Source organism: Notolepis coatsorum, assembly GCF_963971535.1.
Source record: "Notolepis coatsorum genome assembly, chromosome: 5".
Lineage (NCBI taxonomy): Eukaryota > Metazoa > Chordata > Actinopteri > Aulopiformes > Paralepididae > Notolepis > Notolepis coatsorum.
Genome location: NC_140169.1, coordinates 55,021,148 through 55,045,106, shown reverse-complemented (window position 1 = coordinate 55,045,106; position 23,959 = coordinate 55,021,148). Strand labels below are relative to the sequence as shown.

At 49.0% G+C, this 23,959-nt stretch overlaps 1 protein-coding gene across 1 annotated transcript in view; it reads right to left on the bottom strand.

Moving 5' to 3' along the window:
- LOC311228197 (uncharacterized protein) overlaps positions 1–23,959 on the bottom strand; it is a 465,049-nt gene that overhangs the window by 275,999 nt on the left and 165,091 nt on the right. The window contains exons 8-9 of the mRNA XM_084314108.1: positions 20,579–20,752; positions 16,994–17,167 (exon numbers count right to left, since the gene is read on the bottom strand). Of these exons, the coding sequence (XP_084170234.1) occupies positions 16,994–17,167; positions 20,579–20,752 (348 nt within the window). The remainder of the gene's footprint in view (positions 1–16,993; positions 17,168–20,578; positions 20,753–23,959) is intronic.

Sequence of the window (23,959 nt, the reverse complement as noted above, 5' to 3'; positions counted from 1 at the left end):
GTTTCATCAGGGCCCCCCCCTCCCCATTGTAGCCTTCCCTATAGGGTGTGCCCCCTCCTGCACTATTATAATGGGTGCCATCCTGCATTGTCATAGTGTGTGCCCCCTTCCCCTCCCCCCTTCCATCCATCCTGCACTATCATAGTGGGTACCACATTCCATTCCATCCTTCCATCTCTTATATGGTGTGAGCTCCCTATGGTACAGCTCCTTCCCTGGAATACTTCCTTTCTTTCGTAGTCTCTCCCTTCATAGCTTCTATGGTGTGTGCCCCCCCCCTCCCCACTGTAGGACTTCTGCTACGGGGTGTGAGCATCTCCCTCTATACCATAGTGTGTGCCCCCCCCCGTACCGGTATAGTACTCATTCCCTCCACATCCCTCTCTATTCGCGGTGTATTTTGCCTTTGCTTTATTTCCAGTTTCTAAAAAAAAAAAAAAAAAAAAAAAAAAAAAATGATAAGGCATAAATTGAACTGTTAAGGTTGACTAATGCATGACTAATCTGACCAGTTAAAGATGGTGAAAGGCCAGACGGTGGAATGGCGGTCTGCACCACAGGGCTGGTTCGCAAGGGCGATCGCAGGATTGAGGGGAACCAATGCGCCAACTGCATCATCACCAGTGTCTCGTGGTGCTCAGGTCCGGTCAAAGAGGCTTATGAGGGAGCTTCAGGAGATCAGACGACTGGGAGGCGGTTTTATTACGGTGGAGTTGGTTGAGGACAATCTCTTTAACTGGGAAGTTCGGTTGTTTCAAGTAGATGTGGACTCTCTGTTGTGGCAGGACATGAAAGAAACGGGGACGGAGTTCATATTACTGAGTGTCTCTTTCCCTGAAAATGTCCCATTCTCTCCGCCTTTCATGCGGGTGCTCGCCCCGAATTTAGAGCAGGGGTACGTGAGTAAGGGTGGGGTCATATGTATGGAGCTGTTGACGCCGCGTGGTTGGTCTAGCGCGTACACCATGGAGGCTGTCGTGAGGCAGTTTTCCACTAGTCTAGTGATGGGACAGAGTCGCATGGTTAGAGGGGAGGAAGAGGCAAATGGGGTATCTTTCAGCCAGAAGGAAGCGGAGGCTGCCTTTGAGACCCTGGTGGAAAACCATGACAGGTTTGGCTGGCGGTCTCCACCAAAATCGGAAGGTTAGGGGACGCCGCCTACCTCCCTTTAGAGATGGACTATGTTTTCGTGTTATTGTATGTATAGTATTGTTGTTTCGGCCCCCCTCGTCTAGGTCTTTTTTCCTCCCTCCCTCCCCTCCTTTCCTAGCTCCTTTCCTAGGTACATCAGGATGAGGCAGGGAGCCGAGCGGAGGTGGGCGTTCCGTTGGTGCCAAGATACCACGAGTACGCCCTGGCTACCATTTTGTGATCTGGACTGCTGGACAGTCTGGGTCAATGAGTGGTGGATGGGGTGTACAGAGGGGTATGGTATTAGGGGACGTGTCTGGGGATATTGTAAAAGTAATGTTTGTAATGTATGGATGTATTTTGTTTTCATAGTAGGTACACGGGGAAAGAATGAGTTGGGAGTTGTTAGGTCCCTGGGGTCTGGTGCTGAGTCTGTACGGTTATGCATGATCGTTTAGCAGGGCACTGGGTTTCCTGGGGTTAATAGACTGGGAGACAAGGCGGGGTGCCTGGGCATTGACTACCTTGTACCTGTGGTGAGGTTATCCTGTCCTCTGTGAGGAGTCTGTAATGGACGCTTCATAAAACGGAGGGTGGGGCCTCGCAGCGTGCAGGGAGTGGTGTCAGGAGGTGCTGAAGGACGGTGTTAGTGGATATGTGTCTGGATAAGACAAGTGTCCGCTGGGGGGAAGTAGTATTGAGAAATGGAAACAGAAGAATGAATGAAATGTGTAATCAGGGTTGAGACACTAATCTAAAATGTTTGTGATTTTCGAGGTGAAACAGAGTATTGGAGTGGGACCACGGGGGAGACATCAGAAAGCGGAAATTCGACGAAAGAGGAATCAACATAAAAGCGGAAATAAGGGAGTAGACACCGAAAACGCAAACACCACTGTCAATCACAATATCTCTCAAATTTTTAAGTTAAAGGATTATTCATACTGTTGGTAAAAAATCTCTCAAAAATTAGATGTGGTATGAATATTAGATAGAAGATATATTCATACTGAAAAGACGGAGTAAAGTGAAATTCCAGTTGAAAATTAAAAAGAACTGTTGTATTTTGTGCTCTGTTTTTTCAGCAGTTCTGCCAGGCAACAAGGGCACCGCAAGTCAGGTAAGACTACAGATCACCAGTGAAAAGGGAAAGAAGAGAATAGACAGGGCTACAAGTACCGTTAGCGGTTGTTCAAGCAGGAGATAGTCACAAAAGCATAGACACCTACATTTAGACAGGGAATACAAAGACCACTCTTGCCTGCTGCCATTTAAAAAAAAAAAAAAAAAAAAGAGAACACGAGAAAAAGATTTCTTAAAATAGGAAACAGAAAGAGGAATTAAAAACTCTAGTACATGAGAAGAAGAAACGCAAATAGGAAAATGAAAACGGAGGCAAATAAAGATGTGACTACCCTAATTGGTTGGAGGGAGGATAACCCGATACAAGTGCTTGCTAAAAATAATCCTTACACAGAGGACAATCCTTATTATGTGGCAAGACTTACTGAGTTATCACTGAAATGGAATGAAAGATGGCCAAGCATCACCAAACCCTGGCCTATTGAGGGCTCTTTTGATTTAGAGATAATATCAGATCTGCATGCTCTAATTAGGACATATAGAACGGGGGAGGAAAAAGAGGGAAAAATGACAAAAAGAGGGAAAAAACGCATGCAAGAAATGGACGCATTAGCACAATTCGCTCGGGAAGCTGAGAGAAGGAAGAGTAAGGAAAAGGGCAGTTCGACTGTCAATGTCGACAGAGGAGATAGCCCCCATCCCGATCACTCCCCTGGCCCCTAATAGGACAATAGTCACCTCCCAAAGAGCAGCTGAGGTAGTCCCGCTCACCCAAGGACCCCTAATGAGAGCAGAACAGGTAAGAACTAAGGTAGATATAGCACCCCCACCTTATGCCAGCAGGAATAGGGAACCAATCTACCCTATCCTGCCTATGATAGACATGGATAGCCAATACGAGATAACCAACAATAGCGGCCATAGGACAGAGACGGGACGGGCAGTGACAACAATCACCCTAACGCCTGAAACAGATGAGCCAGAGGAGGAGAGAAGAAGGGAGCGAGGCATTCAGCCCCACGATATTCCTCATCCCAGGGCGGCGGAGAGATATCAAGACGAAGAGAGACATCGATGCATACATGTACCGCTCACTGCCGCACAGAAAGACATTCTCTGGGCGGAAGGAGAGTGTTACAAAGGGTCAGATTAAACCGAATATATATATTTATTGCCTGAGACCCCATGTATAATATTTGCATATCGTTTGATATCCCTTGTATATTCTTTGTACATATATACGGAATATCCCTTTAGTCTACAGGACAGACCATAATATTCGTTCTCCTATTGGAAGCGACCCCCTGGCGCCAGTGCCTTACCCCCTCGAGCTGACTTGAAAGCTACCGACATGACTTGTCTCAACATGCCCGCTTCTGCCCATGAATACGGCTACCAAAATACGAACGGCACTATTTGTCCACCGTACGTATAAATATGACCAGCAAATACAGAACTTCCTTTTCAGTTCGCCTTCAGTTCAGTCTGGTTCAGTTACAGAGTAAAGCCTCACCCACTACGCAACGTGTGGTGCAGAGTAGGGCTCGCATTGCCCCAAGATAGAGTCTCGTGTTATCCTAATACGTTCGTTTAACGTATCGTTCGCTCCTTACTAGTAAAGGCCTTCATTACGAGTCAAAGACCACGTGAAGTGGGTAATTGTGCGTCTACATAGAGCACTTATAGCCGCGTGCAGATAGGATAGAGTAACGTCAAGTTCAACTGTGAACCGCGGACCAACCGGAGGATTTATACCGGACCAGCAGCACCACGGAGGATTTACACCCCGCCAGCAGTGCCACTTTCCGGCAAGGATTATTATTCTTCAGTGCTTTGACCAAGCTGCTGGAGCAGAGAACCGCCTACCCCCACTGCTACTGTGGGATCTACGCCTGCCCGTGAGACCATCACTCGAGCCCGTCTCTGTCGTACCAGAGACTCCACGGCTTCCACCTTCCATCTGCGCGGAGCGCACCCTGGGATTACCACTGCTTTTCCCCGCGGACTCAGGGAGTAATACACCGTCTCCAGGTGCTTTGCTGAAGCTCCGTGGACCATTGACTTTCATAGAGTATTGCCCCCCCCTGCTGGCTTACAACCGGTACACCCCCCCTTCCCAGAATATCCCTAGATCTAATTACTTAATATTCATTATTGATTTGCCTGCACATTCTTTGCCTTATAAGCGCATCTAAAGTGAACAAAGTATATAATGTAATACTATTTTGATGTAATAAATATTCTAAATGAGTATTTGAGTGGAAACCTGTTATTGTGGAAGTGTTGTCATCTAATATACCTTTGTACAGTATTGGCCAGTAATGTACAAGACGGTAGTGATTTAATGATATCAATACTTGATTAATACAGTCAGGGAATTGTACCCCTCAGTTACAATTGGTCCTTCGATAGCCGGAGAATAATTAGCGTAATATTAATATAATATTAATATTGACATGGCCGATGACGAACACTCCACAAACGGTTCTCCTAAGCTAGATCGCCCGCAGCGCAGACGGCAGCCACCTCCCTATCTAGAGGCATACTCTGTCAGTCCAATACCTAGCTTTAAAGGGAAATTAGATACGGATAAAATAACTAAAGCGGATAGTAAAATTATGTCCGACCCTAACAACCAGGTTACCCCGACCACAGAGGCCCTAGTGGGCTTTAATGTAACTGACCAAGCTCACGGTGGGGACCAGGAGGGAACTGACACGACTTTACCCCCAGACAATACCGAAGAAATAGTCCCAGATCAGCTCCGGGAGGAAGACAACCCTAAAGAGACGCGCACCCAGGAGACGGATCTCCTCGGTACGCAACAGGAGAACGGATCTCCAACAAGCACTGCCGGGAGCCGATCGCCCCGAACGGCGTCTTCCCCCAGCGAGGCGGACAAGATGCTGGCGCAGGCACTCATCGCCACCCTGGCAGCCTCCACCGAACGCGATCGACTTCAAGCGCAACAGACGTGCGAGCGCGAACATTTTGCAGGCGAGCGAGAGCGCTTCCAGGCGCAACAAAGGAGTGAAGACGACCGCATAAGGCTGGAGACCAGACGCCTCCAGACAGAAGAAAACATCGAGAGAAGCCGCGCCGACGTCGCAAATGCACAGCTCCACGCCGCCCATGCCAGCGCCAATGCCCAGCGCGACGTCGCCAACGCACAGCGCGACGCTGCCCAGGCCAGCGCCAATGCGCAGCGCGACATCGCCAATGCCCAGCGCGAAGCAGCGCGCGACGCAGCCCATGCCCGGCGCGACCGGCTGCAGGCGGAGCTGATGGACAAACTGGTTGCCATGGCGACACCCCCTCACTCCGCACGGAGCTCCCAGAGATCATCAAGACATGGGTCTAGGACACATTCCCCTACCCGACGAAGCGACCCGGGACCCCGCCTACAGGAGGATCCTGTCCACGTCTCCGAACCCCCTCCCCGGCCGGTCCATACGAGACCTAGCAACCGGGAAGAACCGGACCACGCCGAGAGACTGAACAGAAGACTCCAGGTCCTAGCAGAGGGAGAGGAGGAGGAGGAGGAGGAGTGTCAAGCCGACCAGCAGCAACGTGCTCTGGCCCAGGAGGCCCAGTACAGCCCCGACCAGCAGCAACGTACTCAGGACCAGGAGGTCCAGTACAGCCCAGAAGTCAGCCCCGAGGCCCTGCGCTACAAACCCCCGACTCAACTCACGGGTGAGTTTGACGCACCGTCAGCCCCGAGGAACAGCACCTGGGTACCCGACCTTCGGTACCCACCTAGTACCAGCCCAAGACGACACACAAGAGGAGACTCGCCGAGGAGGCCTCTCCCCCAACGCTCACCGATGTGCCAGTCATCCATGACATCATACATTGGCACACCGACGTTTCAAGACTTCACCCATGAGAATCGAGCACAGTATACGGAGCTCCGGATGTGCTTAGAGACAATGATGGTGGATGTCGCTGATGAACGCCACAAGTATGCAATATTACTGCAGCACCTGAAAGTGCCCCGGGCGCACAATATAGCGCTAGCCTATGCCACCTCTACGACCCCATACACCGCGGCTCTAGCAGCGCTGGACCAGAGATATGGACGTATATGGGATTATGTAATAGAAGAGATAAGGCATATTGACCGCTTACCCCCAGCAACAGACAATCGCTCACTAGACGACCTGTCTATAAAAGTACAGTCCCTGGTAGGGATGCTGGGAGCGCAACGAGAAAAGGGTATGCACGAGCTATACGCCAACTCTAACGTCGAGAGGATTTTAGAGTGCCGCCCGCCAGACAGGAGCGCTTCAGGCGGCAAAGAGACCACCGTGATCCTAACGGTCCAGAACCATCCCTCCTAGACTTGGCCGACTTCCTGGCGAGAGAAGTCAGCAGCCTACGATTGGATACGTTCGTGCGGAGCACACCAAGCTCCAGAGAGGGACCTAGGAGAGTAAACGATGGCCGAAGATCGGTGACTGTTATGCACCAAGCCGAATCAGTACCGCAGCACCAGAACCACAACACCCCCTCGACGAAAGAGGACCAGTGGAAGATTGAGTGCCAGTACTGTGAGGGAGAACATCGGCTGCATCAGTGCGAAGATTTCAAGAAGCTGACCACGGATGATGTGAGCCAGTGGGTCAAGGACCACCGCCGCTGCTTCCGCTGCGCGCGCAGCCACCTAGCAGCTGAGTGCCGCTTGAAAAAGAAGTGCAGCAGGTGCGGTGGCACCCACCTGGAGGTCCTGCATGACATCAACAAGCGTCAGCCAGGACAACAGAGTGGGCCCGTCGCGGTAATGTACCATGCCGAGGCGGTGGCACCAATACCGAAGAGCCACCAGACCGCTCCCTACTGTACCTACTGCGACGGCGGACACTGGCTGGCACAGTGCGCCGAATATAAGACACTGAACCCCGTCCAAGTTAACCAGTGGCGTGAGGCGGCCCAGGCGGGCGCCGCTTACCACGCAGGGGCGGCCCAGGCGGGCGCCGCTTACCGCGCGGCACGGTGCGGAGCCCACCAGAAGGTCCAAGACAACCAACCAACAGGAGTGCTCCACATTGACCAGCACAGCGGGACCCCCCGTGTGCTTCTCAAAGTGGTCAGGGTGCTCCTGAGCCACGAGGACAAGGTCCTGGACACTTACGCCGTCCTGGACGATGGGTCCGAAAAGACTCTCCTCCTCGCTTCCGCAGCAGCCCAGTTGGGCCTGCGAGGTGTCAAAGATACGATGACCATACGCACCATCAGAAGGGACCAGAAGACCATAAAGGGTGAAAAGGTCTCCTTCGAGATAGCAGCGGTGGACAAGCCCGAGAAGCAGTATAGTATAAGTAACGTCTTCACCAGCCACGACATAGGCCTGTCGCAGTACACCTACCCCATCCCACAGCTGATGGCTAAGTATGGGCACCTACGTCAACTACCTATACCGCTTATCGACGGCGCCACACCGACCCTGCTCATCGGCTCCGACCACGCGGACCTCATTCTCCCAATTGAGGTGGCCCACGTCGGACCCAAAGGATGCCCGGTCACGGTTCAGACCCGACTGGGATGGACGCTCCAAGGCCCCCTCTACGGACTTGACAGTCAACCCACGTCCACTAGCTGCCTCCACTCCAGAGCGACAGAAGAAGACACCGGCCTCTCCCCCGTACAGCAGAGGCTATTGACATTAAGCGAGAGGCCCGTGAGAGAACCGTGGGTACCAGAGGGAGTTCGGAACTCCACCCCCCTCAGCTGCGCTTCAGACGTAGCTGACCTCGAACCCAGCACCCCAAGCGACTCCTTGACGGGGCGGCCGGGACCGGCCCCTCCTCACACGGGGTACAGAGCGAACAAGAGAAACAGACGGAGGAGGAGAAAGCACAGCCAAGCACAGATCAAAGCAGTCTCAGGCCCGCTTCCTCCTAAGCCCCCCTTCATCCCGTCCAGTCGTCATGACCATAGACCAGTCACCACCCCGAGCTGCGTGGCCGGCCGGCCGCGTAAGCAAAGTGACCACTGGTGCCGACGGAAAGGTCAGAGTGGCAGAAGTGCTCGGCCAAGGGCGGATCTACAACCGACCCGTGGCGAGGCTGATAGAGTCGCCAAGGCTCCCCGACTCGCCTAATGACGACCATGACCCATGACTTTGTGAATTGACCGACCCCTCACAGACATTGAGTAGTGGACAGTGCGGTTAATCTGCCCCTGCTTAGCTAATTAGGTGGGACTAATTAGGGTGCGGCTGTTACAAAGGGTCAGATTAAACCGAATATATATATTTATTGCCTGAGACCCCATGTATAATATTTGCATATCGTTTGATATCCCTTGTATATTCTTTGTACATATATACGGAATATCCCTTTAGTCTACAGGACAGACCATAATATTCGTTCTCCTATTGGAAGCGACCCCCTGGCGCCAGTGCCTTACCCCCTCGAGCTGACTTGAAAGCTACCGACATGACTTGTCTCAACATGCCCGCTTCTGCCCATGAATACGGCTACCAAAATACGAACGGCACTATTTGTCCACCGTACGTATAAATATGACCAGCAAATACAGAACTTCCTTTTCAGTTCGCCTTCAGTTCAGTCTGGTTCAGTTACCGAGTAAAGCCTCACCCACTACGCAACGTGTGGTGCAGAGTAGGGCTCGCATTGCCCCAAGATAGAGTCTCGTGTTATCCTAATACGTTCGTTTAACGTATCGTTCGCTCCTTACTAGTAAAGGCCTTCATTACGAGTCAAAGACCACGTGAAGTGGGTAATTGTGCGTCTACATAGAGCACTTATAGCCGCGTGCAGATAGGATAGAGTAACGTCAAGTTCAACTGTGAACCGCGGACCAACCGGAGGATTTACACCGGACCAGCAGCACCACGGAGGATTTACACCCCGCCAGCAGTGCCACTTTCCGGCAAGGATTATTATTCTTCAGTGCTTTGACCAAGCTGCTGGAGCAGAGAACCGCCTACCCCCACTGCTACTGTGGGATCTACGCCTGCCCGTGAGACCATCACTCGAGCCTGTCTCTGTCGTACCAGAGACTCCACGGCTCCCACCTTCCATCTGCGCGGAGCGCACCCTGGGATTACCACTGCTTTTCCCCGCGGACTCAGGGAGTAATACACCGTCTCCAGGTGCTTTGCTGAAGCTCCGTGGACCATTGACTTTCATAGAGTATTGCCCCCCCCTGCTGGCTTACAACCGGTAGTACACCCCCCCTTCCCAGAATATCCCTAGATCTAATTACTTAATATTCATTATTGATTTGCCTGCACATTCTTTGCCTTATAAGCGCATCTAAAGTGAACAAAGTATATAATGTAATACTATTTTGATGTAATAAATATTCTAAATGAGTATTTGAGTGGAAACCTGTTATTGTGGAAGTGTTGTCATCTAATATACCTTTGTACGGTATTGGCCAGTAATGTACAAGACGGTAGTGATTTAATGATATCAATACTTGATTAATACAGTCAGGGAATTGTACCCCTCAGTTACAGAGAGGGACGCCGAAGCGACGACATCAGGGCTTTGGATGACCAAATAGAAAGTCTATACGACAGAAATCTCAGCCACAGAAGAGACTATCCCCAGGGAAGGTCAAGACAAGCTCCCATCCGTCGTCGGCTCTCCCCCCCCACAACCCGCGAATACTGGGAAGACACAGAGGAAGACGTAGAGATATGGGAACCACTGGACAAATACCAGGAGAAAGACAGAGAACGCGAGGAAGAGGAGAGAAAGGAGAGAGCCCCCAGAGGAGCGACGCCAAGCAGAAGAGCTGCTCCACGATTCGATTCCCCACTCCACGTTTCCGCACCTACCATCGAAGAAAGCAACCAGATGCTGAAACTGACGGCTACCATGGAGGAATTAAACCGACGGCACCAGGGAATGAGTAAGGAAAACCGCGGTGAGACAAAAACTGAACGAAGTGGTATGCCTGGGAAGCCTTCCCTTAGATGCATACATGGAGAACGTGAGCCATCAAGTGGAGCTGCACAGGAAGAAGGAGCAACAGGCCAAAGACAAAGAAACGGCAAGTCAGCGAAAGCTCATGTACCAACAGCCTGTCGAGGCAATCAAGGTGGTAGAGTACCTCCAAGCCATGGTACAATCCACACAGCCCAGAGCCGAAACGGGGAATAGCGGACAACTGAACAACCAGGAAACAGCACAGCCCACAAAACAGGAAGCACCGGCACCCATACAACAACAGAATCAGCGGGGATCGAACTGGCAGCCCCGAGGAGGGAATGGACGTCCAAGAGGAGGATCGTCTGGATGGCCGGCATCGGTTGAGTGCTGGCCTTGTGGAGAACTCGGCCATCTTGCCCGATACTGTGACAAAGGGTGGCGAGCCAGCACCAGGGGTCGAGGAAATAACCGAGGAGGTGGCCGAGGAGGAAACGAGGATCAGTGGTACGGACCGAACCAATACCAGACCCAAAACCAATACCAGACCCAAGACCAAGGCCAGACCCAAGACCAGAACCAGCAACAGAACATGGGCCCAGTAAATCCATCCAGGGGGCCGGAACAGATGTTCTGACGAGGCCCAGATAGTTCAATGGGGGGGTGCCAGCTGTCATTGTCACACTTAAGGGAGGAACCAATAGTGCACGTAGCGGTGAATGATAAATCTGTCAGGATGATGGCAGACACCGGGGCGGCGTACACTGTGGTCCAACTTAAAGATGCGACACACCTGCCCATGTCCGGTCGATATGTACGGACCATTGGATTTGAGGGAATAAAAAAGCTGATTCCAGTGACAGAACCTGTCACCCTGAAGTACAGAGGCAAAGAGGCGACTGTTTCCATCTTGGTCTCCGATACCGCATCGGCTTACTGGGCAGGGACGGCCTTGGTATGTTGGGGATGAACATTCTATGCACGCCTGATGGTTGTGTGATCGACGTCCCAGAAGACCAATACTACGAAATGATGCAAAGAACAGACCCCCGACCCCCGGAAGTATACTGGTTGGGGAACCTAAGCCAGGAATTGCTCGGACCAGCGTTGGAATGGGAGACATTCATCACCGCTAATATGCCAGATACAAAGAACCCAGAGACACCGTACCATTGCACTCTACAGTACTATAGAGATGCGGATCAAAGACAAGCCAAGGAGTGGCTGAGAAATCAACCAGAGGAGGTGCAGCTCAACGCCACCAGCATCATAATGGGTCCCCAAGGAGCAGCAATACGGCTTGCACGGAGCAACTATCTGCAAAAGGAACACGAGATCACAGACAGCGTTCCCCACGTGACTCTAAAAGTGACCGACTCGTGCGACCAACAACACATCGGAATGATGATGAAAGAGGCAGAAGAAATGAAGTTCGAACAGATGAAGGAGAACCGACTCATATGGATAAACCCGGACAAGCCGTTCGTCAAGATAATGATTCAAGGCACAGGGATGGGACGTCCCCAGACGGTGCAGCTGTCACAGGAGACAGTAGAAGACACCCCCCAGAAATTGAGCCTCCAGGAGGAGATGATGGGGGCCATACCAGAAGTGCTGTGGTCAAAACATAGCACCGACATTGGACTGATCAAATCTGCTCAACCAGTGAGGGTGGAGCTTAGACCAGGAGCAACCCTGCCCTGGAAAAGTCAGTACCCACTGAAGGAAAAAGCGGTGGCCGGAATCGAGCCACAAATCAAAGGACTTCTAGAAGCCGGAGTACTACAAAAGACAAAGAGCCCCAAGAGCAACACGCCGTTGCTGCCAGTGGAGAAACCTGACACCTCGTACCGTCTGGTACACGACTTGAGGGCCGTCAATGAGGTTTTAATTGACTATCCCGCCGATGTCCCAGATCCCCACACACTACTGACATTCATCCCGCCGCAAGCTGAGTATTTTACGGTTATAGATTTGTGTAGTGCCTATTTTAGTGTACCCTTGAGCAAAGAGTGCCAGCATTTTTTTGGTTTTACCTATAAGAATGAGCATTATGAGTACACTAGGCTCCCTCAGGGATTAAAGCATTCCCCACATATCTTTAACAAGATCTTAAGAGAAGATCTGGACGGGTTAGACCTGAGATTAAAATCCCGAGTCATTCAGTATATGGACGACATTATCTTGTGTGCCGACGATCAGACAACATGTCATAAGGAATCTATCGAACTATTGCAACTACTAGCAGAGAAGGGACACAAGGTGTCTTTGAAAAAATTGCAATACTGTCGACCTAAGGTAGCATATCTAGGCCAAACGATTTCAAAAGGCCATCGAGCTATTACAGAGGAACATTTGGTGGCTATTAAGAAAGCTCCCAAGCCAGTGACTGTAAGACAGATGATGATGTTTTTGGGAATCGTGGGGTATAGTTCCACTTGGGTGGAGAATTATACAGAACTAGTAGGGCCCTTAAGAGCCATGATAAAGGTGTGCGGAAATGAAAAGTTGAGTGCTAAAGTAACATGGACTGAGGAGGGCCTGCGGGCATTTGAGACCATAAAGACCCGTATGTTAGCTGCCCCGGCCCTAACTTTGCCTGATTATACCAAGCAGTTCATACTATATGTCTCTTCCTCTTCAGATCAGAGGTATGCATGCGCAGTGCTGGCACAAAACACCGGAGTGGGGAGCCATCCACAACCAATAGGATACTACTCCATCGCCTATTCAGAGGTGGAAATGGGAATGCCGCCGTGCTACCGAGATTGCGCCGGGGTCTTCTTGATGTACGAGAAAGCTGCAAGTATCATGATGGGGTATCCAGTCAATATTATGGTAGGACATGCAATAAAAAATGTGTTGGAATCTGGTAAATCTGCACTAACGATACCCCGTCTGAAAAATTATTACAGGATTTTGGAACAGGAAGATGTTACTTTGACTAGGTGTTCCATAGTGAACCCAGCGCAGACCCTTCCTAAGCCTGAGGATGGAGAACCTCACGACTGCGTGGCGGAAGCCGAGAGGTACTCCAGACTTAGAGCTGACTTGCAGGCTTTCCCGTTTAGCAGTCCTGATTTGGAACTATGGACAGACGGCTCATGTTACAGAGTTGGAGAGGACCTAAAAGCAGGTTACTCTGTAGTAAAATCACAAGGTGATGGGTTTGTCGTAGAAAAGGCCGAAGCCTTGATACAACCCTGTTCAGCTCAGCTGGCAGAACTAGTCGCTCTGACTGAAGCGTGCAAAATGGCAGAAGGCAAGACGGTTAATATCTTTACTGATAGCAGCTACGCACAAAATATCAGTTTTCTCTACGGAGCGGTGTGGAAAGGGCAAGGTTTTAAGAGAGCAGATGGTACCGCCATAAGACACTGTAGTCAGATAACCAATTTGTTGGAAGCAATAATGAAACCCAAACGAATTGCGATTATCAAATGTGCTGCCCATCAGTCTGATGAGTCTAAGGTGACCAGAGGTAACAACATGGCAGATGTCGCTGCCAAGCAAGTGACAGGTGCGGACAGAGCAGGTAAGGTATTGGTTATCACACATGAGGTGGAGTTGGAAGATAAGATTACTTACAAAGATGTTGTGACCTTTCAGGAAGAGGCGAGTCAGGTGGAGAGAAATCTCTGGTCAGCAAGAGGGGCTAGTCGGGATGGGGCAGATTTGTGGCGGAACCATGAAGGACTTGTGGTTGCACCAACGGGCCTGGTCGGACTGCTGATCCAAACTGCGCATGATTTCTGTCATGCACACCGGAGAGAGGTAAGGAGGAAAATAGAGGAGTATGGGTTTTGGGCGCCAAACCTGCTACGGCAGATTGATTGTGTAATAAGTAGATGTGCGATTTGTTTGAAAAATAATGCACGCAGAGGGATCGTTGTGTCCCCGGGACACATCCCCACACCAAATGGCCCAATGAGAGAACTTGTGATTGACTATGTAGACATGATAAAACCGATTAACCAAAAGAGGTACATTCTTGTCGTGGTGTGTCGATTTTCGAAGTGGGTAGAGGCTTGCGCGACTAAACATAAGGATGCCGCCTCAGTGGCTAAGTTCTTATGCCGTGATTTGGTAAGTCGTTACGGAATTCCAGATAAAATCTCGTCAGATAAATGGCAAAGAATTTGTGGACAAAACTGTACGTTTAGTACTCCAACAGATGGGGATAAAACAGCGTTTCGGGTCCGTTTACCACCCTCAGAGCCAGGGGGCTGTGGAACGCATGAACGGGGTACTCAAGAACAAATTGGTTAAGATCTGTCAACACACAGGTCTAAATTGGCTGAGCGCGTTACCTTTGGCCCTGATGGCATGCCGATCAAGCGAGATTCGGGGCCTGCGTTTAACACCGCACGAGATGTTGTTTGGCCGATGTATGGTTGTGCCCGGATTGCGCGCCGCGGGAAAAGGTCCGAGTTTGGACAGTCTGGACCACGAGATGCGGGAGTACGTGAAGTACATGTCAAAGCTCCATGGGGCGATCTATGATTATGTCTCTAGTAAACGAGAGACAGAGGAGGAGGAGAATAGGCGGAATGCTCCCCAGATAGTACCAGGAGACTACGTTTATGTCAAAGTGTTCAGACGCAAGTGGTATGGCGCGCGGCGGGAAGGACCGTACGAGGTCGTAAGAGCTACGGAAAGAGCTCTACAGGTAAAAGGATCTTCAATGTGGTTTCACCTTTCGCATTGCGTAAAAGCCCTGCAAGATGGGCAAGAATTGAAATCCGAACCCCTGTTCATTGATCAAGAACAGGAGGAAATGCACGACGAAGGGGAAAATGAAGACGATTATGGGGAACCAGACAGGGGACCACATGATTGTCCCTCTATGGGAAATGAAGAATTTTTGCAGGAGCCAGACAGAGAAGATCATGAATTGGAATTGAAAAATGATGATTTTTCCTCTGTGGACTTTGGCGGAGTACCAACAGCGGAACAGAAGACGCCGGAGGAGATAGCGATTAGCGCAAATGCAACGGAAAGGACACGGCCAAAAAGGGTTATCAATAGACCTCAGAGGTTTCAATGAGGATAACTGGTAGAATTGCAGCTAAGAGGAAATAGACCTCAGAAGGTCTTTTGCGAAGGAGAAATTCAGTTTTTATGTTTAAGGTTTAAGTCTCCTTCGTTTTTATTAGAACTGTTAGTCTTATATTGGTGTGAGGTAAATCTTTTCTTGCAGAGTCCATTACACAAAATAGACATATTTGGTAATTACATGGATAATGTATAGTCTTAAACGAAATAAGCTGAGAATGGTACGATCATCTTTTTGTATAAAGAGACGGACCTAGACTGGATGTCGTATTAATAACTGATAATGTGTATACCTGTGCAAGAAGAAAAGGTAAGTGAAATGATTTTGAAATTTTGGAATTTTTTGGATTTTTGGATTTAAAAAAGATTTTTTTTTTTTATATTTTATGGAAATATTATATCATTTTGATTTTGGAATTTACTGGTTACATAATGAGGGTAGACCCCTCAGAGAAGGGATTGTCGTAAATTAAATTGATCAAAATGACCCGTATAAGCATTACAGGAGGGATCAAAATCATCTAGCGGTTTCTGGAAAAGGCCACAGGAGAATTCAGTCAAAAGCTAACAGTGCAACCCTTCACCCTTCACCTAGCAGCTATAGGAAAAAGCCCAGAGTGCCATAAAAATAAGAACAGATCAAATGGCAAACAGATGACACATCTTCCTCCACACAACGAACAGGGATGGTGCGCCCAATAACTAACTTTTAAGTCAAAAAGTGACAGCCTGAAGGCCAGCAGAGAAGAGTTCTGTTTACTTTAGCTGGCAGACCAAACAGGCCATTCTGGGATACCCACTGTTAGGTTGAGTGGGTACTATATTTCCATCTGTATGAGGGTCGCATTCAGGGACACTTGGGTAAATCATTCTAAAAGGAAACTAGTTCATATCCCCTCTGTAAGGTCACCTTGTAACGCTGTTTCGCAAGACCCAAATGACTGTCACTTAGAGGGGAGACCTTCTAGCCAATAGAAAAGCAGGCTCTCTGGGGTGATGGCACTGGATGGCGCAAGGGCGGGGGGGATTCTCTCTTCTCTATAAAACCTGCAGGTTGAATGATGGAGGGGAGACAGAGACACGGAGACACCGAGATGCAGAGAGACACGCAGAGAGAACGGAGAAGCAGAGACGGAGAATCCACCCCACCAGAGTTCGAGAACAGAGCAGAGAAGAAACCTTCGAGACGAGCTGATTAGAAATAGAAATAATTGATGCTGTAAACCTGATTGATTAAGCTGTTGGATATTCCAATAAACCAACGGTCAGACCGTTTTCACCCGCAGCGCTGTCTCCGCCTCCACGTGATTTCCAAAGGACCACATTTGAATGAACTGTTACTTTAACGGGAAATACAACGAGCAGAGTAAGCTATTCCACTATACATTAGAGAACGATCATATAGCTATAACATAGAATCATTGAGAATATACATTATCTTCATTCACATTAGAATGTTTAAAGTTGCATTAACCATTTCTGACACAAGGATCATGTAGAAGAAAGAACATTTTGTATGTGGTTGAGTCTACATGGTCCTCGTTTCAAAAACAGTTAATGCAGCTGAATAAACCTGTTCTATTTATTGTATAATTGATCAGCTGAGCTCTTCTGTTATTAATGAAATGCCTCCATATCCTGAAGGGAAGCTCAGTCTGTAAATGTGCAGAACAACAAGCTCAACTTACATTTCCTGATCCCTGGTTTCAACCTACACTCTCCACCATGGTCAACACTGTAGGAGAGGTAGACACAAGAGACCTTGAGACACACACACACACACACAACCATCCATTAACCCCTAAAGTACCACATCCTACCGGAGAGTCTCCAGTCTCCAGTGTGGATCCTCCAGACCAGCAGAGAGCAGCTTAACTCCTGAGTCTCCTGGGTGATTGTAGCTCAGATCCAGCTCTCTCAGGTGGGAGGGGTTGGAGCTCAGAGCTGAGACCAGAGAAATACAGCCTTCCTCTGTGACCAGACAGCCTGACAGCCTACACACACACACACACACGTTCAGATACACAGGTAATAATATTTAACCAACACACCAAATGTACATATTTCTTTTTATGTTTTTAAAATATGTTTTAACACATTCAGCGCCAAGGACGAGTTAACTTGTTTTTGGCCGACATGCGTTGAGCGCCAAGGACGAGTAAACTTGTTTTTGGAACCTTTATTCTTTTGTTCGATTTTTTTATTCATTACAGGTTCATGGACCTCGGTGTTACCATAGGAAATCATTCTGAGATCGCTAGAGTGCAATACCGGCCGCATCCTGCTAGGTGGCAGTATCACCCTCAAGTTCTCAAGTTTCTCAAGTTTCTTTATTAGTTGTCATACAGAAGTACAGAATACTTTTATACAAAATGCTTCTTTCTGTTACGCTCCAGACTGTGCTAGACAAAAATAGTATAAAGTATAAAATTTAATTAAATAAGTATAGCAAGTATAAAATAGAAGTCACGTACGTAGGCACAAGTGTTCAGTATGTACATATGTACAATGTTCAATGCAGAGTAGAAGTAACTGAGTTACCATACAATATACTATACAATATACTAATATACAATATACTATATAATGCAAAGCAGAAATGGGATGAGGTACAATTTAGGTACAATTTACAGTAAGGTGTAATGAGGTATGGGTTGTAGTGCAAATTCTTTACCAATAAATATAAAGTGTGTTTAGGTGTTCTAAAGTGTGTAAAGTGGGTGCTGCAGTGAGTTGTTTGTTTAAAGTGAGTGTGTACGTGTGGATGTGTGTGCTGTGAGTGCATTTGATGGTTGTTACATAGTGTTATTGTTCGTTGAGCATCCTGATGGCCTGGGGATAGAAGCTTCTTCTGAGTCTTTCTGTGCTTGCCATGAGACTCTGGTATCGCTTGCCTGACCGCAGCAGTTCAAAGAGGCAGTTGTTTGGGTGGCTGGAGTCTTTGATAATTCTCTTAGCCTTACCCATGCACCGCTTGTTGTAAATGTTCTGGAGAGTGGGAAGCCCCCCTCCAATTGTGCGTTCGGCTGAACGGGCCACTCTCTGTAGTCTGCTACGGTCTTGTGCGGTGCTATTCCCAAACCAGGAGGTGATATTGCCAGTCAGGATGCTCTCTATTGTACATGAGTAGAAGTTCTTAAGGATCTTCTGACTGACTTGGAACTTCCTTAGGCGCCTGAGGAAGTAGAGGCTTTGTCGTGCCTTCTTCACAACACTGTCAATGTGTGTGGTCCATGTGAATGAATGAATGAATGAATGAAAACTTTATTTAACAGATTGGAGAATGGGTACAATACAGTACGGCTCAATACATACAATTGTTAAGGGGATGCAGACCTGAGAAAGACGGTTGTCTTGTTTCCATCAGGGTCCCCCATTTTCAATTCATATAGACATTTATGACATACACAACATACATGACATTTATGGCATAGGGACATATAGGTATTTAGTACTGATACATTTGTGACATAACGGTATTCAAATATACAGTACTGTTACCCCTAGATCCTGACAGAGTATATACATATGATGGGGAGGGGACTGTACATTAGGAGGGGGTGGGTGGGTAGGAGGGAAATATACATACGGCGGGGAGGGAATATATACATGCGGTGGTGAGGAGACTGTCTATTAGGAGGTGGTGGGGGTTTTGGGCATTTACGGTGGCCAGTTTCGAATCGCAGCCTCCCGTAGGTGCTCTTTAAGAGCACCATATGTGTAAGTCCATATGTGGACTGCGAGGTACTTAAAACTGTTCACTCTCTCAACCGGTGCCCCGTCGATGCTGAGGGGGCTGTAGTCCCTGACCCCCGACCTCCTAAAGTCCACAATCATCTCCTTTGTTTTGCTGACGTTCAGGGAGAGGCTGTTCTCTTGACACCATCCCGCTAGGACCTTGACCTCTTCCAGGTAGGCCCGCTCGTCGTTTGCAGAGATCAGGCCCACCACTACTGTGTCGTCAGCAAATTTGATGATTGTGTTGTTGTTCCGCTGTACCACACAGTCATGTGTGTACAGGGAGTAGAGGAGGGGACTCAGAACACAGCCCTGGGGGGCCCCTATGTTGAGAGTGATGGATGAGGAGGTGCAGTTGCCTGCTCTCACCACCTGGGTTCTGCCCGTCAGGAAGTCCAAGACCCACTGGCAGAGGTCATAGTTCAAGCCCACCCTTTGAAACCTTATTTCACACCGTGTGTTACATCTAATTTCCTCCGGTCAGATAATTTTGGTACAGGCAAGTCTAGCGGTTCACTCGATCACATTGGAACGGGTCCAGGACACTCGATGCATGCGTTGTGCCGGATTATGTCCGGGACCAATACTGGACCAATACTGGAAATCGCGATCAGACAATTGGAATATTCTTTTTGGAATACCCCCGATCAAAGGTAAGGACTATCTGACGTCAATTCCACCTTGATCCTACAATGATTTCATGTCGATCCAGCTGATCAGCGTGTGGTGTTCAAAGCGAATGCCGTTACTGGCGATCAAAGCATCAAACCCCCCCCCTTTCATGCAGAAACATAATACCTATTATATACATTTGATTTGGAAATAGTAGCGTAGCCCGGATCACTCCTAAACTATACAATATTCACCGCGGGATAACGCGCAAACGTATACATGAAAAATCTCTTTTGCATGTTCGACGGGAGAAAGCCACTGTCAAATTACCATAGTATTGTCTCCATAGCTATAATATAGAATATAGATATAGCTCTCGAAACATAGTGACGCAGTGAAACTAGGCTATGGAAAGCTGTAGGGGTGGGAATCACCAGAGGCCTCACGATACGATACTATCACGATAGTTGAGTCAGGTTACGATAGTATTGCGATACTAAATATATTGCTATATGCTGAGTATTGCGATATTAATATTGCAATATATTGCGATTTATTACCTTTTTTCAACTGCAAAGTAAAACTTTGTCAACATATTTTATCTAATAAAATAAAGTTCAGTCTGTTCATCTCACTTCAATCATTCTTATTGCAGAACATGGTATTTTCTCAAGCAGACAGATGTAAACACTGTAATCTGTGTTGCATGTACCTGACAAACTGAACTGTTTGTATTACAGTCATATTCCAACTTAACTGAATGCACACGTGTGCGTGTACTACTGTACAATTACAGGTATTGAAATTAACAATGCAACTTCCTTATACAAAAATATATATATAAAAAATAAAATCTTTTTTATAAATAATTAAATATCGATACTTGGCGTCCCTGTATCGATACAGTATCGCCACGCAAAGTATCGCGATATTACTATGTATCGATATTTCCCCCCACCCCTAGAAAGCTGGCACATTAGCTACAAGGATAAGGGTAATGGCTGGCGCTGAAAGTGTTAAATGGTTGTCTGTTGAACTGGTCCAGGAACACTAACCTGAGAGTCTGCAGTCTACAGTGTGGACTCCCCAGTCCAGCAGAGAGCAGCTTCACTCCTGAATCCTGCAGGTCGTTGTTACTCAGGTCCAGCTCTCTCAGGCTGGAGGACTTGGAGGTGAGAACTGAGGCCAGAGCTTCACAGCATCTCTCTGAGAGGTTACAGTCACCAAGTCTGGATATGCAATAGATACAATTAATTATATTGAAAAGTGGTATATTGTTTATTAATACATAATAATAATAAAAAGCATTAAGAGAATACAATGTATTAAGATATAAATGTACCCACAGAGATATAGTAGAGGCTTTGACCACTGGCAGCAGCCTCAGAAGAGCCTCCTCTGAAGCAGAGTATGTCTTCAGCTCAAACACGTCCAGCTTCTCTTTCTGACACATGGTCACAGAGGAGCCTTCACCCCAAACTATAAACCCAGGGTAGAGGGGCTCAGTGAAAGTGCAGAGGAAGGTGTGTAGGCGGGTCAGTGTGTCAGAGGAGACTGTGTAGAAGGACAGAGTGCCAGCAGGACAGTCCAGATACACTCCTATTCTGGTGGAGCGAGAGGGGGGGGCGGCAGGTATGTCTATTCTTCTCTCATTGTGCCAGGCAGTGTATCTCTTATCATTATATTCCAGAGACCAGGACTTATCATTAACTCCAAGAAAACAGCCAGCAGCCGCTCCTTTCCTTCCGATGCCTCTATATGTAACTCCTATATGAACCACTCCTTTCCTCTCTACCTCCCAGTAACAGCGTCCAGTCAGACCCTCTCTACACAACACCTGTGGATAGAAGTCAAATCTCTCTGAGTGATCAGGATACAACTGACTCTGTTGTTCCCATGATACTGTTCTGTTCTGTATCATTAGGGGATCCGCTCGGCATCACTCATGCACTCCCTCGCGTATGTGCACGCGCACTGAATAAATTCCACAAATGTACCTTTAATACCAGTATTCGTCTGACCACACCCCTCGTTAGCTTACCTTCATAAGCAGGTGTGTGGTCACCTGCTCTCCTCCTTCTCGCTTTCACCACAAGGAAGTGCCTCGGTAGTACCCCACTTGACGTGTTGTTAGTTGAAAAGAGTTGTGACGAGTCTACATTGTGCTTAATTTTTTCTTCTCTCATATCTGTTATAAGGAAAAAGTTGAGTCATAATGTATTCTTCGGAGAGTAGACCTGCTAGACCTACTCTTCACCAGCGGTTCTCCATTCCCGCCTCCGTCGTGCGTTTTGGTGCTGGGCTGTTGCCACTTTCGTGGTTGCCGACCCAGCCCAGGAGACAGCCGATGGATAGTTTGCCTCTCCGAAGAGCCGAGGAGTCGGTGCCGTCGCTCCGGCGGTGGTCTGATCTCGACTCTGGTTCCTCTGGTTCCAGGGAATCGTCCGTTGGTGAACGGGGGGTTGTCTTGGAGCCGGAGGATTTGCGACGCAAACTTTTCACGTCTGCCCGTTCACGTCGCAAGATGGTGGCATGCAGGCGTGAACGGCCTGGGTTTGGGGAACTGCTGGAGACCAGCGAGGATGCGTCCGGCTCTGGATTTCCGATGGAAACTGAGGACTTCATGGAAGAGTCGGACGGATTCTTGTTTGATGGTCCTGTGGAGGAGAGTATCCCTCCTATCCAGGAAACACCGGAGGGGGGAGAAATGGCTCCGCGGGACGCCTTGTTCGAAGATGTCGAGGAACCACCTTGGCCTCATCAGCAGGATGCCCTACTATCGGCCACATCAGACTGTGGCTCCTTGACCAGTCGCAGCCTGCTGCATGTGAGGGATGCGGGTTCGGTGGAGGAAGGTCTGCAGGGGGAACTGCAGGCTTTGTTTCCCGAGCTCATGGCGGTAGCCGCCGCCGCAAACGGCGTGCCGCCGCAAACGGCGTGCCGCTGCCGCTGCCATTGCCTGCTCCTGTCCCTGATGATCTCATAGGTCATCTCTGGCAGCGTCGCCCGGTGAGAGGGGTGGACGTTGTCTACCCATTTTTCCCCTCAATGGGGGCCTATGTTCGTCAGGGTCAGGCGGTGTCTCACATCATGGGACTTACCCCCACCTACGTACCAGTTACGCGGGTGTCGGGGTTAGTCAAAGGTATGAGGGAGGGCGTGCCTCGGCTTGATAGCCCGATGGCCGCTCTCCTCTGTCCGGATGTGGTGTGGGAACCATTATGCAAGCCGGTCCTCCATGGAAGATCGGCTAGGCGATTGGCATATTGGGGTGACCAGTCATTCATCGCTGGTAACTAACATCGCCCACCTAGCTAGATTTGTATCGGGGATTATGACGGGCGGCATGGATCTGACCGAGGTAAAATGCGATCAGATCACCCAGGCGGCAGGAGCTGTCCTGCACCTTACCCAGGTGCTGGCTATAGCCTCGGGGAAAGTGCGCGCCCTGGCCACCCTGAGCCAGCGCCATCTTTGGCTGGAGCAGGCCCGTGTGCCGGAACGGAAGAGAGCCCCTCTTCTGACGGCCACCCTCTCAGATGCTGGTCTGTTCGGGAAGGCCCTGCGGTTGATGACCTCAACATGCAGAGAGATGGCAGAGGAGAGATCCATTCTTCAACCCCATTTTCCGCCTCCCGTCCTTGCCGGTGGAGTCAGAAGGCTTCCACGACGTCGAGCTGTCTTCGTCGTCCCTACCACTGCCTCTACCGCCGCTGCTGGCCCCTCCAAGAAGGCCAGGAGAAGAGACGGCGTTTCTGCTACCGCCGGCACATCCACGACCGGAGGAGACGGTAGGGAACGTCGAGACCAGCAGACAGTTACCTACCGTCCCTCCGGGGCTCCTCGGGGTGGCAAGACTAGAGCGGCGCGAGGTGGCAGACGCCGCTGAGAGTGACTTTTCCCCTCTGTGTCCCCTCTCCTTTACACCCTCCCCGGCCCCTTTATGATTGTGTTTTTGTGCCAAATTATACAATAAAAAGTTCCCCGACATAAGGGGGACTATGTTTTTTGGCCAAACAAACTGTGTGTTTCTTCAACAAATCATATGGTGGGGTTGCGTAAATATGAATCTGCACTTTTACGTTGTGAGATGAGTCGTGTTGTGTTACGAGATTAAGCAAGGTCTGCAACATACACTCAGTCATAGGGGGTTCTATTAGCCTGACGCTCCACATGCAGGTAGAAACTGGTGTTATTCCGTTGCTTAAACTAAGTATATGTGTCTCACAATGCTGTTGTGTTAGTTGCAGTAATACTCGTACACACGTTCCACGGCCTAGCCGTTACTCTCGGTCAGCGTTTTTGCTATGTACGACATAGTCAACGGGTGTAGGATTCACACACATACGACTTGTTTTGTTGTAAATCCTGTTCACATTTTGTGGGTAGCGGGCATTGTATTAGCTTACGCTATACATTAGCATTTCTACCGGAGG